Source organism: Ursus arctos, unplaced genomic scaffold, assembly GCF_023065955.2.
Source record: "Ursus arctos isolate Adak ecotype North America unplaced genomic scaffold, UrsArc2.0 scaffold_6, whole genome shotgun sequence".
Taxonomy (NCBI): Eukaryota; Metazoa; Chordata; class Mammalia; order Carnivora; family Ursidae; genus Ursus; species Ursus arctos.
This window is the reverse complement of record NW_026623078.1, coordinates 51,450,718-51,468,137: the sequence shown is the minus strand read 5'-3', so window position 1 is coordinate 51,468,137 and position 17,420 is coordinate 51,450,718. Positions and strand designations below refer to the sequence as shown.

General features: G+C 37.6%; 1 protein-coding gene across 1 annotated transcript in view; it reads left to right on the top strand.

Moving 5' to 3' along the window:
- The window catches only part of RGS22 (regulator of G protein signaling 22), a 116,595-nt gene that overhangs the window by 46,218 nt on the left and 52,957 nt on the right, over positions 1 to 17,420 (top strand). The window contains exons 12-14 of the mRNA XM_057307799.1: positions 6,299 to 6,473; positions 9,179 to 9,312; positions 15,298 to 15,412. Coding sequence (XP_057163782.1) covers positions 6,299 to 6,473; positions 9,179 to 9,312; positions 15,298 to 15,412 — 424 coding nt within the window. The remainder of the gene's footprint in view (positions 1 to 6,298; positions 6,474 to 9,178; positions 9,313 to 15,297; positions 15,413 to 17,420) is intronic.

Below are 17,420 nucleotides of genomic sequence, written 5' to 3'. Positions count from 1 at the left end.
TAGGAAAGATAAAAGGCAATTAGAAACCCCAGAAATAGTAAAATAATAAAATATTAATAACAGGTAAAAATAAATAAATAAACTCAAAATGGATTAAAGACCTAACTGTGAGACAAGAAACCATCAGGATCCTCGAGGAGAACACAGGCAGTAACCTTTTTGACATCGGCCATAGCAACTTCCTCTTAGATATGTCTCCTGAGGAAAGGGATACAAAAGCAAAAATAAACTATTGGGACTTCATCAAAATAAAAAGGTTCTACACAGCAAAGGAAACAATCAACAAAACTAAAGGGCAGCCTACGGAATGGGAGAAGATATTTGCAAATGACATATCTGAAAAAAGGGTTCATATCCAAAATATATATAAATAACTTAAAAAACTCAACACCCCAAAAATGAATACTCCAATTAAAAAATGGGCAGAAGACATGAATAGACGTTTTTCCAGAGAAGACATACAGATGGCCAACAGACGCATGAAAAGATGTTCAACATCACTCACCATCACTGAAATGCAAATCAAAGCTACAATGAGATATCACCTCACACCTGCCAGAATGGCTGAAATAAAAAATGGGAGAAACAGCAATGTTGGCGAGGATGTGGAGAAAAAGGAGTCCTCTTGCACTATTGGTGGGACTGCAGACTGGTACAACCACTCTGGAAAACAGAATGGAGATTCCTCAAAAAGTTAAAAAGAGAACTATCCTATGATCCAGCAATTGCACTACTAGTATTTACCCAAGGAATACAAAATACTAATACAGAAATACTAATTTGAAGGGATATATGCACCCTGTTGTTTATAGCAGCAGTATCTACAATAGCTATATTACAGAAACAGCCCAAGTGATGATGAATGGATAAAGATGTGGCATATATATATATATATACACACACATATTCATATGCACACACACACATATATATAGATAGATATAGATATGTATGTATGTATGCACACACACACAATGGAATATTACTCAGCCATAAAAAAGAATGAAATCTCGCCATTTGCAAGAATATGGATGGAGCTATGCTAAGCAAAATAAGTCAGAGAAAGACAAATACCATATGATTTCACTCATATGTGGAATTTAAGAAGCAAAACAACAAGCAGAGAGGGGAAAAAGTGAGAGGGAAGCAGACCAGAAAACAGACTCATAACTATGGGAATAAACTGATGGTGGCCAGAGGGGAGGTGGGTGGGGGATGGGTGAAATAGGTGATGAGGATTAAGGAGGACACTTGTGATGAGCACCAGGTGTTGTATGGAAGTGTTGAATCACTAAATTCTACACCTGAAACTAATATTACACTCTATATTAACTAACTGGAATTTAAATAAAATTTTTAAAAACAAAAAATAAATGAATAAAAACCTTAAATATTTAATGCATACAGAAAGGTGTAAATTATACTGTAGTGGGCACATATGTATGTACAATCCAACTTAATAAAATATTACTAATACAGTGGAAACATTTCTTCTTTTAAATTAAACTTTTTAGGGGCACCTGGGTGGCTCAGTCGATTAAGTGTCTGCCTTCAGCTCAGGTCATGTTCCTTGAGTACTGGGATTGAGCCCTGAGTTCAGCGGGTTGTCTGCTTCTCCCTCTCCCTCTGCTCCTCCCCAGCTTGTGCTCTCCCTTTCTCTCTCTTTCACTCTCTCTCTCTCCCAAATAAATAAATAAAATCTTTAAAAAAATATTTAACTTTTTATTTTGAGATCGTTGTGGATTCATATGTAGTTGTAAGAAATAATAGAGAGGATTCTAAGGAGCTTTTACCCAGTTTCCCCTAATGGTAATATCTTGCATTATTGTAGTCCCATAGCATAAGGAGGAAATTGACATTGATACAACTCACCGGTCTTTTTCATATTTTACCAGTTACACATGCACTTATTTGTGCATGCACATAGTTAATACTATGCAGTTTTATCACATTAGAGATTCATGCATTTGCCACTGTAGTCAAGATGCAGAACAGTTACCACAAACCTCTCTTGTACTGCCCTCTTGCAACTATGCCCACCTCCTTCCTTACCCTTCTCTTCTCATTTGTAACTCCTGCAAACCACCAACCTATTATTTAAGTGAAATAATACAATATATAATTTTTAGGAATTACCTTTTTCCATTCAACATGATTTCCTTGAGATTCATCCAAGTGGATGTGTGTATCAATACTTTTTTGGCATTGCTAAGTAGTACTCTGTTGTATGTTACACATCCATTCACCCACTGAAGGACATTAGGGATGTTTCCACTCTTTCACTATTACTTTTTTTTTTTTAAGATTTTATTTATTTATTTATCTGATGGAGAGATAGAACCAGAGAGCACAGTTGGGGGAGGGGAGGGATTGGCAGAGGGAGAAGGAGCAGCAGTCTCCCTGCTGACCAGGGAGTCCAGTGCAGGGCTCAGTCCCAGGACCCTGTGATCATGACCTGAGCTGAAGGCAGGTGCCCAAAGGACTGAGCCACCCAGGTGCCCCTTTAACTATACTAATAAAGTAGCTATGAGCATTCATGTACAGGTTTCTGAATGAACATAGTTTTCATTTCTCTGGGGTTAATGTCTAAGAGTGAGATTAATGGGTCATATAGTCTGTTTTTTGGTTTTAAAAGAAACTACCAAACTATTTTTCAAAGTTGATGTACCTACATTCCCACCAGGAATATAAGAATGATCCAGTTTCTGTGCATCCCTGCCCTTTTTTGGTGTTGTCACAAATTTTCTATTTAAAGTCATTCTAATATGTGTACAGTGATAGCTCTTTTGCAGTTGTCCAATGATTAATGATGCCGAACATTTTTTCAGCTGTTCACTTGCCATTTGCAGATCCTCTTCAGTGAAATATCTGTTCATATCTTTTGTTTATTTTATAATTGGATTGTTTTCTTTCTCATTGTTGAGTTTTAAAGTTATTTTTATATTCTAGATGCTAGTCATTAGTCAGACATGTAGTTGGCAACTATTTTCTCCCAGTCTTTAGCTTGACATTTCAAAGACAAGCTTTCCAAAAACTTCTTAAAAGGGTCTTTCAGAGCTTCCTGGTTGGTGAACATGTGGAGATTTGGGAAGAGTGGTGTGATTAGAGAGCACAGAAGCTCTACACCCCTTCCCAGGCACCTTATTCTATGCATCTTTTCCATCTGGCTATTCTTCAGTTATATGTTTTTATTTAAAAAACTAGATTAAGCAAAATGGTAAAAATAATGTGGATAATGGGAACCAGAATTCTCATTGATGTGGAAGAGAGTTATACATAGAAGAGAAGACAGTGAACCCTCTGGTGATGGACTGGAGTGGGGGGTGCAAATGCAAAATGCAACTTTCACAAACTCAAGTTCCCATACTCAGTTATGAAGACCATAATTAACTGAAAAAACAGGACAAACCAAGCAACAGATGATTATGAAGACAAGAAAGGAAAGAACTTGCAAGAGAATTGCTGAAGTTCTTCACGTGTAGGGTTTTCCCTGAGAGGCTGGCATATTGGGGGACTGTCTCTAAATGAAGGGTTCCAGGTAAGCCTCACTCCAAACATTTTGTCAGGCTAGAGGCAAAGAGGTCTTGAGCCAAGTTTATTCAACTAACACGAATATTTCCTATGGAAAATGTTGCTACCTGTACCTACTATTAAGAATAAATATAATTATTCAGGGGTGTCTTGGTTGCTCAGTGGTTATGCATCCGACTTTTGACTTCAGCTCGGGTTATGATCTCGGGGTCCTGGGATAGAGCCCCACGTCAGGCTCCATGCTCAGTCTGTTGTAAATGTTGTCTGTGAGTTTTCCGGTTTGCTATCTAGTTATCCCATTTTTATGGAGGGATTCTGAGAGGTAGAAAAACAATGTTGGCCACGTTGCCATTTTCCCAGAATCCTTGTATCTTTTTTCTTGATCTAGCTAAAATGTCGGTATTCTTTACACTTCAAACTAAAACGTAAACCGTTTAATGAATATCTTGAAGCAAATACTTATGTAACCACTATGTGGGCTGGGAAATAAAACATTGCCTAGACCTGCCAAAGGTCCCTTATCGATCACAACATCCTCACTCCCCCTCAGAGGCAACCACTATCCATTCCTCTTACTTTTCTTGATAGTTTTACCAACCATGTATGCAAATAAATCCCTGAACATATACTTTTCTCTGCCTGTTCTACAACTTTATATAAATGGAATCATGTTGTATGCATTCTTTTGTGTCTTCTATCAACATTACATGTGAGAATTGTCTGTAATCGTGTTTAAGAGTTTCACTGATTTTCGTTAATATATATTGGTATTCCACTGCATGAATATACTGTAATTGCTATTTTTGTAAACATTTGGGTTGTTTCCTACTTTTCACAATTAAAAGCAGTGCTGTAATGTATATTCTTTTTTTTTTTTTAAAGATTTTATTTATTTATTCGACAGAGATAGAGACAGCCAGCGAGAGAGGGAACACAAGCAGGGGGAGTGGGAGAGGAAGAAGCAGGCTCATGGCAGAGGAGCCCGATATGGGGCTCGATCCCATAACACCGGGATCACGCCCTGAGCCGAAGGCAGACGCTTAACCGCTGTGCCACCCAGGCGCCCCTGTAATGTATATTCTTGTACACATATCCATTTTTCTACAGCAGTTGTGCCCATTTATGCTCTCATCAACAGAATAAGAGAGTGCCCATTGCTGTAAACCCATGGTAGCATTTAATATTGTCAGACTTTTAAATTTTTGCCTGTGTGTGTTTAGTGTGTCATTGGTGTCCTGTGCTTAACTGGCATTTCCCTGAGTACTAGTGAGGCTGATAATCTTTTCCATGATTGGCCATTTGGATTTCAGTTTTCATGAATTGCTTGTTTATCTCATTTGCCCATGTTTCTATTGGTATATATATACACACACATATGTACATTCTCACACACACACACACATCATGTTGAATACAGTTCCTTTGATGGTATTATGTGACAGATACCTTATCCCACCCTCTAGAGCTTGAGAATTAAGATGTGTGCAGTGAGATCTTATATGATAGAAGCATGAAAAATAATACAACACCAGTTTATGATTGACCGTGAAATTTATTCCACAATATTTGATGAATTTACATGGTGGCTAATAAAAAAATTAATACTATGAATGAAATAATAATGCAAGATTAAAATGGTAGGGGCAGCAGAGACTTATGGGAGGTCCCTATGAGTATAGTATAACGGTGGAAATCAGAAAATTGAGACACTTAGATTTTCTGGTCAGCACATGTATGCTTTATTGGATAAGGATCTTGTAGATATTCCCACTTCCTGGTTGACATGAGAATAAGAGGCCATTTTGGATATTTACAAGTCTGCAAGTAAAGGTTCTCAAGTATAGTTAGGATGACCACCCAGATCTCTACAGTGTTCTCTCTGAATCTAAACTAATCATGAACTTTGGATTTTCTTCCACTCCCAACCTGTGCTCACATCAGGGAAATATCTACTTTATTCCTATTTTTAAGGGAGGCAGTTTTTTTTTTTTTTACCAGGACCGGAAACATGGAGTGAGAATTCGTCTTTGCGCTGTGGCATCAGTGGGAAAACCTGGTCCAAGATGCAATTAGCATGAGGCCTGACAGCTGGGGTTAGCCCTGTAGCCAATAAAGAGTTAGCCCACAGACTAAATACTAGGATAGCCATCCAATTAAGCGTGGCCTTGACTTTGTGCCAAACATTCTTTTTCCTGGGTTTCTGGAAGTAGTGTTGGTCTGTCATTTATAAAAATTGTTGTAAAACTAATTCTTATCTTTAAATTTAAGGCTTGAAAATAGAGCACATGAATCAAAATCCACTTTAGAATTATAGTTAAACATTATGAAAATGTTTATATATTTTAAAATGTTAATTTCATCTATCATTTTTATTTGGTATTATACGTAAATGCTAAACTGCTTTAAAATGACCAGAGGTGGGTTTTATGTTCATTTTACTAGAAATTGTAAGTTATTTTTAAAAATTCCTTCATTAATAGATATATAGATTTTTCTTATCAAGCAGATAGTAATTTGAATGTAATTTTATTAATTATTTTTCGTAATGTATATTGTCTTTTTATATGAGTGAGTGTGATTTCAGGCAGTTGATATATCATAGAAAAAAAATTTTTTAAGGCGAGGCAGCAGAAAAAAGCGGGAATTTTTAGAGAAAGAATTTGGTAAGATGAATAATTGAGAGTATTGGCATTCTAGATTTTGTAGGCTTTCAATTTTTGAGGCTTACTGCCTAGCTTAATCTTAAATGTGTTTTTCCTTTGACTAGGGCACCAAGATTCTGTGTTACTCATTCATCCTCAGCAAAACATGCTAGTGCTGAACTGAAATTCTGGCACCTTCGTCAAGAGAAACCAAGGAAGGATGTTGACCCTTTTCCGCAAATGGCAACCCTCTTGCCATTAAGACCAAAATCTTGCATTCCACAGATATCTGATATGCAGGTCGGGTAGACATTGATACTTTGATCTCTTTATTAAGTTTTTGATAAAATATCCATGCTTGGGTTTTGTGCACTAATACTTAAGTTTTATCATAAGCTCTTTTGGGGGGTTAATGTGCCTGCTGCCACAACTATGAATTAAGAAAACCCATGGTCTGTTCTCCACCAAGCAGCCAGAGTGAGCCTTTAAAAATATATGATCAGGTCACTCACCTGCTCAAAATTCCCTAGTGGCCCCCTCTCTCACTCAGAAGAAAATCCGATGTCTTTACACAGCTATACACACCCCTGCTCACCTCCTGATCGCATTTCCTACCATTCTTCTCGAACCTTATCTACTCCAACCACACTGGCCTCTCTGCTGTTCTTGGAACACACCACGCAAAAATCTGGAAGTGGTGCACTTGCTCTTCCCTTCACTCGGAGCACTGTTCTTCCAGATATCTATGTGGCTGGTTCCCTCACTCGCTTTAGGTGTCTGTTAGAGCATCACGTATTCAGAGAGGCTGTCCTGACTCTTCTGTATGAGCACACTTGTGTAGGGTGGCCCAGACGCCCTCCATCACTGTGCAAGCCCTCTGTTCTGCTTGACTTTGCTTGATAGTACTCATGACCACGTGATTAATGTTTATTGTTGTCTTAGAGTCTCTTACTAGAGTATAAGCGCTTATCCGAAGTGCCCGGCACATGATAGTTGCTTAATAAATGTGAATGAATGAATGAATGAATGAATGAATGAATGAATAAGAAGTAGCAACAGCAGAATTAGAGGTTGTGAGTACTTCTTATAATGGGGGGAGAATAAAAGAGTACAAAAAGATAAGGAAAAAGTCAAAAAAGGAGAAGAGAAGTTCAACTTTATACAGAAGAAGTAAATAACCCTACAAAGTTTGACTATAGCCCAGACCTGCATTGGAGAAGTAATGAGCCTTCTTCATCTTAATAGCCTTTAAAGGTGTCACAGAAGGTTAAGTGTTACTAGACATAGTCACACACAACCCCCTCCAAAGAGATTACTTAACGTTCAGGGTATCTTATTTTAAAAGGTAGAAGGATGTAGAACAGTTCTTAAAGTTGGACTTCAACAAGTAGCGTTTTAGACCTGAAGAGACTTCAGTTTCTCTCTCAGAGGTTCCTTAGCCCTAGGTGCACATTAGCATCACAAAGACTCTGCTTTTACTTAAGACCCGCTGATGGCTGGGTCCCACCTTTGAAGACTCTGTTTTAATTGCTCTGGAATGGGTCAGAATCACTCTGTAAAATCAGGAGGCTGGCTTGGAACTGAGGGTCTCAACCACCTGAACATAATTGTCACATTTTGGAACCTACATTGTAATAGGATTGCCAGGTGATGGGTATTCGAAGCACTGAGGTGGCCTGGTGGCTCTGAAGCTTCAGCATATATGCAGAAGAGTCACCCAAGGAGCTTGTTAAATAGATCCCTGGGCAGGCACCTGGGTGGCTCAGTCTGTGAAGCATCTGCCTTCCGCTCAGGTCATGATCCTGGGGTCCTGGGATCGGGTCCCACATCGGGCTCCCTGCTCAGCGGTGTGTCTGCTTCTCCCTCTCCCTCTGCTGCTCCCTCTCTCTCTGTCAAATAAATAAATAAAATCTTAAAAAAAAATAGATTCCTGGGCTTCATCTGGATATCTAAAGTCAGGAGATCTGGTGTGGGGCCCGCGTATTTGCATTTCCAATTTTTTTAAAAAGGCTTTTATTTATTTATTTGAGAGAGAGAGAGAGAGCATGAGTGGGGGAAGGTCAGAAGCAGACTCCCCACTCAGCAGGGAGCCCAATGTGGGGCTCCATCCCAGGACCCTGAGATCATAACCTGAGCCGAAGGCAGATGCTTAACCGACTGAGCCACCCAGGGGCTCCCTAGACAAATCACGTCTGATCTCACCTACTTGTAGACAACTATTACTTATTTTCTCTTGGTCTTCTTGCGAATTTTAATTTTAATGTACTTATATTTTTGTTTTCTCATTATTTCTTTAACATCTTCATCACATTTTTCCATGTGTGTCATAATTTCATAATCCTTACTTTTAAGTGTTATATAATGCTACATTTATGTATACCCCATACTCAGATCATTGTTTCTTTCTCCTACATTTGGACCTTTAAGTGTTTATACTTTTTTGATTCATGCATGTAGCTTTTGCCAAATAGGTAACTTTTACCGTAAATAACATTTAAGAATGGGAATAATAACCACAAAAATAAAATGTCCAAAAATGGAGGGAGATAGTTTTGTTAAGATATAGGTCTTTGTTATGGACCAGTGGTATCCTTGCTTCCTTTCCCTGCCCTGCCACCCCCATTCCCCAGGCCCCTACTCCCAGCCCTCAGATGTGCTAAAACCTATGCAGTCATAAAGAAAAGTTTTTGTCAAGTTCTCCCTCTAGGAAAGAGCCTTCTTTCACAGTGCTGTGAGTAAGGATATACAAGCATTTGGCCTTTCTTTTCTTATACTCTGAAGAGTTGCAGGGTTTCAGCCTACCGATTGTGAAAAACCGTGAGTTTGGGAAGCAGTACATTTTCATTCTAGTGGGAAGCATGGTAGGTAGTAGAGTGAGAGAAGAAATCCTCTAGTGATCAAACAAATTAAAGGTGAGTGGGCAGAGCTATGCCTCATTCTCTGGCCTTTTCCCCCCCTTCGTATTGCTCATTTTTCACTTTGTATATTATTTTACCACTTTTTAGAAAGAAGAATCCAGTTTATTACAACGTCCTAAATCTCCCAAGAAGACACCTAGAGTGAAAACAGCAGTTCAGAAACCTTGGAAGAGCAAATCTTCGTATCCAGTTTCTTCGAAGGACGATGTGATTGAGAAAGGGTAGGTGCAGTGTCTTATGTGCCAAGCGTTGTTCTGCAATGGTAAGATTTTTGAGGAATTAAAAATTCAATAGAAATTGAAAACTGAATACATCGATTTTTTTTTAAACGATTTTATTTATTTATTTATTTATTTATTTGACAGAGAGAGGCAGCGAGAGAGGGAACACAGCAAGGGAAGTGTGAGAGGGAGAAGCAGGCTTCCCGCTGAGCAGGGAGCCCGATGCAGGCTCGATCCCAGGACCCTGAGATCATGACCTGAGCCGAAGGCAGACGCTTAACGGCTGAACCACCCAGGCGCCCCCATGGATTTTTTATAGGAGTTCCTTATATATCAGTGATAGGTATTAGAGTCATGCATACTCTGAATTAGGAGCAGAACTCCTGAGATTAGCCATTTAAATAGATGCTACCTCTAATTTCCACCCTCTTATGAGCTGTACGGTCAAAAGACTTCTGAGATTTCCCTCTGGTTCTTGCTTGGCCCTGTTCAGTAGTTCAGTATTTCTCAAACTTATGAACTCATAAGACTTTCAAGAATTTTGTCATTATTTAACACAGCATATTACCTTATTCATTTAGATTTGCCCACATCTGTACTTTTTTCATTGTTCTTTATTTCAAATGAGATTGTTTTTCTTCAACCTAAAAAAAATACCCTTTGGTGTTAATTTTGGTGTGGGATCTGTTGGTCCCACTAATTTATTACTTCACTTTTATTCTTTTTTTTCCTTTGAGATAAAATTCACATAATATGAAATTTATCATTTTTAATGTGCTTTCTTTTCTTTTCTTTTTTTTTTTTTTTTATTGTAGACTGTGTCAGGGATCAGCCTGAGGTAAAACTTAGGGTCCTCTTAGGTCTTTTCTAGTATGTGCCTTTTCCTTGGCATGTGTGGTCACTTTCTGATTTTTCCCTGCATATGCATTTTGCTTTTGAATGTCCTATCATTCAGGTCTGGCTTCTAAAAGGGGGAAAAAGAGAAAAATGAAGGTTGGGGGTAAAAATGGCAATATCTCTTTAACTTCCCTGGAAGTCACTACAGCCAGAAAGGGGACTGGGCTTGCAACTAAGAGGAGAGGTGCAACCACGGTGGCCACCTGTCTCCTCTGCTCCTCTGTCATGTGCAGCAGCAATCAGAGATCAGAGCTCAGATCCCTGAGATCTGGTAGACAGGGTCCTTTCTGCTCACCCTGGCTCTTGCCCTGTATGCAGAATGCTCCAGAACACATACACAGCTGTCTGCCACAGGGCTGGGGCGGAGGGGAAGGTTAGCTGCTGCTACAGTGCTAGCCACTCTAATTGACCAAAATGAACGACAATTTACTCTCCAAGCCTTTTCCTGGAAGTTGAAAGCCTTAAGTAAAGACTCCAGGCTTCCAAAATAGTTAACATTAGATTCTGCCAGTGCAATTGTTGTTTCAGTGGGGAGACAAGTTCCTGGTGCTTCCTGCTCTGACATCTTCCCGGAATCCTCAGATCTGGGAATTTTTTTTTTTCTCAATGAGTTTTGGTCCCAGAATTCTTTTTTTTTTAATTTATTATTAGTAGTAGTAGTATTAATTTTAACTCCGGTGTTGTTAACTTAGAGTATTATATTCATTTCAGTTTATATTAGTTTATAGTGATTGAATAGTTCTGTATATTACTCACTGCTCGTCAAGATAAGTGTACTCTTCATCCTCTTCACCTATTTCACCCATCCCCCCACCCACCTCCACAATCATCAGTTTATTCTCTATAGTTAAGGGTCTGTTTCTTTAGTTTGTCTCTCTCTCTCCCTTTTTCCTTTGTTTGTTTTGTTTCTTAAATTCCACGTATGAGTGAAATCGTGGTATTTGTCTTTCTCTGCCTGACTTCTTTCACTTAGCATTACACTCTCTAGATCTATCCATGTTGCAAATGGCAAGATTTCATTCTTTTCTATGGCTGAGTAATATTCCATTGTAAATATAAACCACTTCTTTTTTTATATTGTCGGTTATATTGCCTTTTTAAAAGTTTTCTATTGTAATTCCAGTACAGTTAATATACAGTGTTATATTATTTTCAGGTGTACAATAAAAAGATTTGACAATTCTATACATTACTCAGTGCTCATTGTCATAAGTGTACTTTTTAATCCCCAACACCTATTTCACCCATCCCCCTACCCACCTCCCCTCTGGTAACCATCAGTTTGTTCTCTGTAGTTAAGAATCTATTTCTTGGTTTGTCTCTGTCTTTTTTCCTTTGCTCATTTGTATTGTTTCTTAAAGTCCACATGTGAGTGAAATCATTTGGTATTTGTCTTTCTCTGACTGCCTTATTTACTTAACATTATACTCTCTAGCTCCTTCCATGTCATTGCAAATGGTAAGATTTCATTTTTTTATGGTTGAGTAATATTCTATTGTATATGTATACCACACCTTCTTTATCCATTTATCTATTGATGGACAGTCAGCTGTTTCCATAATTTGGCTATTGTATATATACAATATACATACATGAATTCGTGTTTTTGTATTTTGGGGGTAAATACGCAGTGGTGCAATTGCTGGATCATAGAGTAGTTCTATTTTGAACTTTTGGTGGAAACTTCATACTGTTTTCTAGAGTAGCTGCACCAGTTCGCATTCTCACCAGCAGTGCAAGAGGGTTCCTTTTTCTCCACATCCTCTCCAACACTTGTTGTTTCTTGTGGTTTTGATTTTAGTCATTCTGACAAGTTTGAAGTGATACCTCATTGTAGTTTTGATTTGCATTTCCCTGATGATGAATGATGCTGAACGTTTTTTCATGTGTCTGTTGGCCATCTGGATGTCTTCTTTGGAAAAATGTCTGTTCATACCTTCTGCCCATTTTTAAATTGGATTATTTGTTTTTTGGTTTTGAGTTGTGTTAGTTCCTTATATATTTTTGATACCAAACCTTTATCAGATATGTCATTTGCAAATATCTTCTTCATTCAATAGGTTGTCTTTCAGTTTTTTTGTTGTTTTTTTGCTGTGCAGAAACTTCTTATTTTGATATAGTCCCAATATTTATTTTTGCTTTAGTTTCCCTTGCCTCAGGAGACCTGTCCAGAAAGATGCGATTATGGTCAATGTCTGAGAAATTACTGCTTGTGCTGTCTTGTAGGCGTTTTATGGTTTTAGGTCTCACATTTAGGTCCTTAATTCATTTCTAGTTTATTTTTGTGTATTGCATAAGAAAGTGGTGCAGTTTCATTCTTTTGCATGTAGCTGTCCAATTTTCCCAGCACCATTTGTTGAAGAGAATGTTTTTTTCCTGTTGCACATTCTTGCCTTTTTTGTCAAAGATTAATTGACCATGTAATTGTGGGTTTATTTCTGTTGGCCCCAAAATTCTTAACTACGTTGTTAGCACTCATATTTCCTTTAGCAGATTAATTTTTGTATTTTTCAGTTTATCTAGTTGGTCTTTAAAGGGGGAGTTGGTCTAAATCACCCTGTCTGCCATTTCCAAAAATAGCAGTTAATGAGCTTTGGTGTACTTTGCTTGCATTATATCAGTTCTTACTGCATCCCTATGAAGAAAGCATTATCTTAATTTTTCAAGTGATAAAGATATATAAGTATGAATTGAGAGAAAAGTTGAATTTTGAGAACTACGCATTGTTTTTATGTTTATGTTGTGGCTAGAGAATAGAGTATTACAGTGAAAAGACAAGATACAAGCTAAAACAATAAATGAGGTTCAGATAGTGATTTTTTTGTGTGTCACATTAGGGAATTTAGAGATTATTTTCTATACAGTGGAAAACATCTAGAAAGTTTTTTTGTGTGTCATTTACTAAAATTAAATTATTTTATTTTCAAAATTGAAAATATATGCATAGTTCAAAATTAGTAGCATGCTATCCACTTATTCTATACCTTTGTTTTTACTGAATTGGAGAAGGTAAATGCTATAATTTTACTTTTTCTGTTGCTTCTTGTTCTAGTAATCTTATCTCTCCTTATGTCTGGTTACTCTGATTTTGTGCCAGATATTGCATTTGTATTCTGTTGAGGGACATGGACATTATTTCCAATATTTTTCATTATTAAAAACAATGTTGCAGTGGATATTCTTGTGTACATTTGCTGTATTTCATGTATGCATATGTCTGCAAGAGAAATTTCTCAAAGTAGAATTTCTAAATCAAAGTTCATGTGTTTTAAAAATTGTATTTCATAAGACTTGTAACAATATACTCATTTCAGCATGTATGAGAGCGTTCAAGCCACTCTGTCTTTTAATTGGAGAGTTTAGTCCATTTACATTTAAAATAATTATTGATAGGTATGGACTTATTGCCATTTTATTAATTGTTTTGTAGCTATTTCATAATTCCCTTGTTCCTTTTTTTCTAGCTCTCTTCCTTTGTGATTTGATGATTTTCTGTAATGGGAAGCAATATTTTTTAAGGTGGAGGAGACTTGAGCCTGTTTATATGCCAGAGTAGTATCTAGTGGAAAGGGAGAAGTTAAAGATCCATGAGAAAGAAGAAGGTCTGTATTTTCAAAGGAGAACAGAGGGAAGGATTCAAGAACAAGGGCCATGAGATTAACCTTGGACATGAGATAAGACACTTTTTCCTGAGGCAGGATGGAAGGAAATAAGAATAGGTATGGGAGGATGTATTTGTTGATAGTTAATTTAAGAGTTTTCAGCTGCAAATAACAGAAAACTTGACTAACAAAGTCTTAGACAAATTGGGCTTATTTTTTTCACAGGACAAGAAATCTGAAGGTAGGCAACTGCAGTGTTGGTTCCTTGGATCGGAAATATTAGGACCTGATTTTTTTTAATGTTCTTGGCCATTCTTTCATATTTATTGGTGTTACAGCTCCTGATATCAGGTTTTCAAATCATAAAGAAGAAAGGGCAATTTTCCTTAATCCTTTCCCTTTGGTCAGGAAAGCAAGCTTTCTTAGGAGCTCCCCAGCAGACTTTGTTTTGTATCTCATTAGTCCTAACTGTGTCACATGTTGATCCATCTCTGCAAGTCAGTCAAGTGAATATTTAGCTTTCTCAGTATTTCTCAGTATTTCAGTGGTGCTGGTTATATAAAGGCATGAACTGGGAATGAGTGTTGAGTTAGCCAGTCAGTCAACAGTGTCCAATACATCTGGGAGTGGAAATGGAAGCATGTTGTACCTACCTTTTGTCTGAGAAGAACCTGCAAAGCAATCTGTTGGTGGATTGGAGTGCAGATATATTGGTGAGGGGGATGGGCATGTTTTATGCAGCTGGAATTAAGGTTTAGAATAATTGCAGGGAGGTATGGAAAGGGAGCTGGATAAGAAAATATAAAAAGTAATGTTTAAAGTCATTAGTCTAGCTCCTTAGTCTTCCATTATCTCACCCCACACTATGACGTATAAATCCTAATGAATCCTACCTGTCGTGAGGATTAAATATGACAATGTGAATTGTATTTATCAGTGTTTGGTATGTGTTACATAGAGTTTACTTAACTGTTAGTATCCTCTTGCCCTAAGCAAATTAGTTAACTTGCTGCCTTTTAAACAAGGCTTTCCCTACCTACTTTCACATATTGCTCACTATTCTCCCCATCTAAAGAACCCCTCTAAACAGACACACACATGCGCGCGCGCGCGCGCACACACACACACACACACACACACACACACACACACACTACATGTCCTACCCATTTTTCAGGGAAAAATCTCATTTCTTTAATTACTAATATAGCTCAAAGGGACTTCTCATTGTTATCCATCCCAGTCATTTGACATCTATACTATATTCTTGAATTCATTCAACCAGCAGTTAATCTTATTGAGAGTTGTCTTTCTGTAGGACTATGCCTCATTTTTTCAACCACTTCCTAAATGCTGGACCTGATACTTGCACTTTTTATTCCCCTGTTCTCTCACAGTGCTCAGAAGCTCTCCTAAGATTTGGTGCCATGTATACCAAAGGTGCTCAATATATGTTGATCAATGAGTTCTTATCCTTATAATTTAGGTTGAGGCACAGGTCAGAAAGCAGCAAAGTTATTCGCTTAACATCTTTTACTGACATTTCTGAATGTCTGAAGCCCCAGCTGGATAGAAGATACACTTACACAGAAGAACCTTTGGTAAGTATTTTGAGAACTGATTTATCTGATTCTTCATTTAACTGACCAATGTCCCCTGATTTTAGAGAATTTTTATTGATTTACCATAGTATTTTTTTCTCTACTAAACAACCCAGTTTATTTTTTCCTTCCAAGAAGATTTTTATACAAAAATTTTCTCTGTGTTTCCTTTTGTAGTACCATGGTGCTATATACTCCATTGATTACTATTTTAAAAAACAGCTGTCTTCTGGTTTTGGTGTGAGGATAACTTAGATATAAAATAAGACTATTATTTTTATTAAATTGCTAACATTTGATAAAAAATAATATTTGATGTTATGTTTTGGAAACAGAATTTTTATAAAGCAGAGTATTTGCAGTGTGTGGTGACCTTAATAATGTGGATTTACTACACTAGTGGTGGATGACAATTTTATATTCCCTAGGAATTATACTTTAGGTAGAAACTTCGGTAGTCCCAATATAGTCTGAACACTTAGCCATAATTTTGTATAACTTTTTATTTTATTCTTAGCAAACAGTTCTCTTTTCTTCCAACTAGGGCTTTTTTCCCTACCAAAATAATGGGTGTTTTAGTTTTTGAAATGCCAACAGTTAAACATCATAAAATCATTAAATTCTCACTTTAGCATATGTTTGGTAGAGGGATAAAGAGAGAGGCAGAGAGACACTATAACAATGCCTTAAATTGTTCATGCCACAGTTATCTTACTTGACCACTCTCTCACACCATACACAAAAATAAACTCCAAATGGATGAAAGACCTCGATGTGAGACAGGAATCCATCAAAATCCTAGAGAACATAGGCAGCACCCTCTACGACATTGGCCAAAGCAACCTTTTTCATGACACATCTCCAAAGGCAAGAGAAACAAAAGATAAAATGAACTTGTGGGACTTCATCAAGATAAGAAGCTTCTGCACAGCCAAGGAAACGGTCAAAAAAACTAAGAGGCAGCCCATGGAATGGGAGAATATATTTGCAAATGATGCTACAGATAAAAGACTGGTATCCAAGATCTACAAAGAACTTCTCAAACTCAATACGCAAGAAACAAATAAATCAAAAAATGGGCAGAAAATATGAACAGACACTTTTCCAATGATGACATACAAATGGCTGACACATGAAAAAATGTTGAAAATCATTAGCCATCAGGGAAATTCAAATCAAAACCACACTGAGATACCACCTTACGCCAGTTAGAATGGCAAAAATTGACAAGGCAAGAAACAACAATTGTTGGAGAGGATGTGGAGAAAGGGGATCCCTCCTCCATTGTTGGTGGGAATGCAAGTTGGTACAGCCACTCTGGAAAACAGTGTGGAGGTCCCTTAAAAAGTTAAAAATTGAGCTACCCTATGACCCAGCCATTGCACTACTGGGTATTTACCCCAAAGATACAGACGTAGTGAAGAGAAGGGCCACATGCACCCCAATGTTCATAGCAGCATTGTCCACAATAGCTAAATCGTGGAAGGAGCCGAGATGCCCTTCAACAGATGACTGGATTAAGAAGTTGTGGTCCATATATACAATGGAATATTACTCAGCTATCAGAAAGAACGAGTTCTCAACATTTGCTGCAACATGGACGGCACTGGAGGAGATAATGCTAAGTGAAATAAGTCAAGCAGAGAAAGACAATTATCATATAATTTCTCTCATCTATGGAACATAAGAACTAGGATGATCGGTAGGGGAAGAAAGTGATAAAGAAAGGGGGGGTAATCAGAAGGGGGAATGAAGCATGAGAGACTATGGACTCTGAGAAACAAACTGAGGGCCTCAGAGGGGAGGGGGTGGGGGAATTGGGATAGACTGGTGATGGGTAGTAAGGAGGGCACGTATTGCATGGTGCACTGGGTGTTATACGCAACTTTATCATCGAACTTTACATCGGAAACCAGGGATGTACTATATGGTGACTAACATAATATAATAAAAAAAACATTAAAAAAAAAAGTAAAGGAATACAAAGAAGTCTAAGTTCCACACAGCA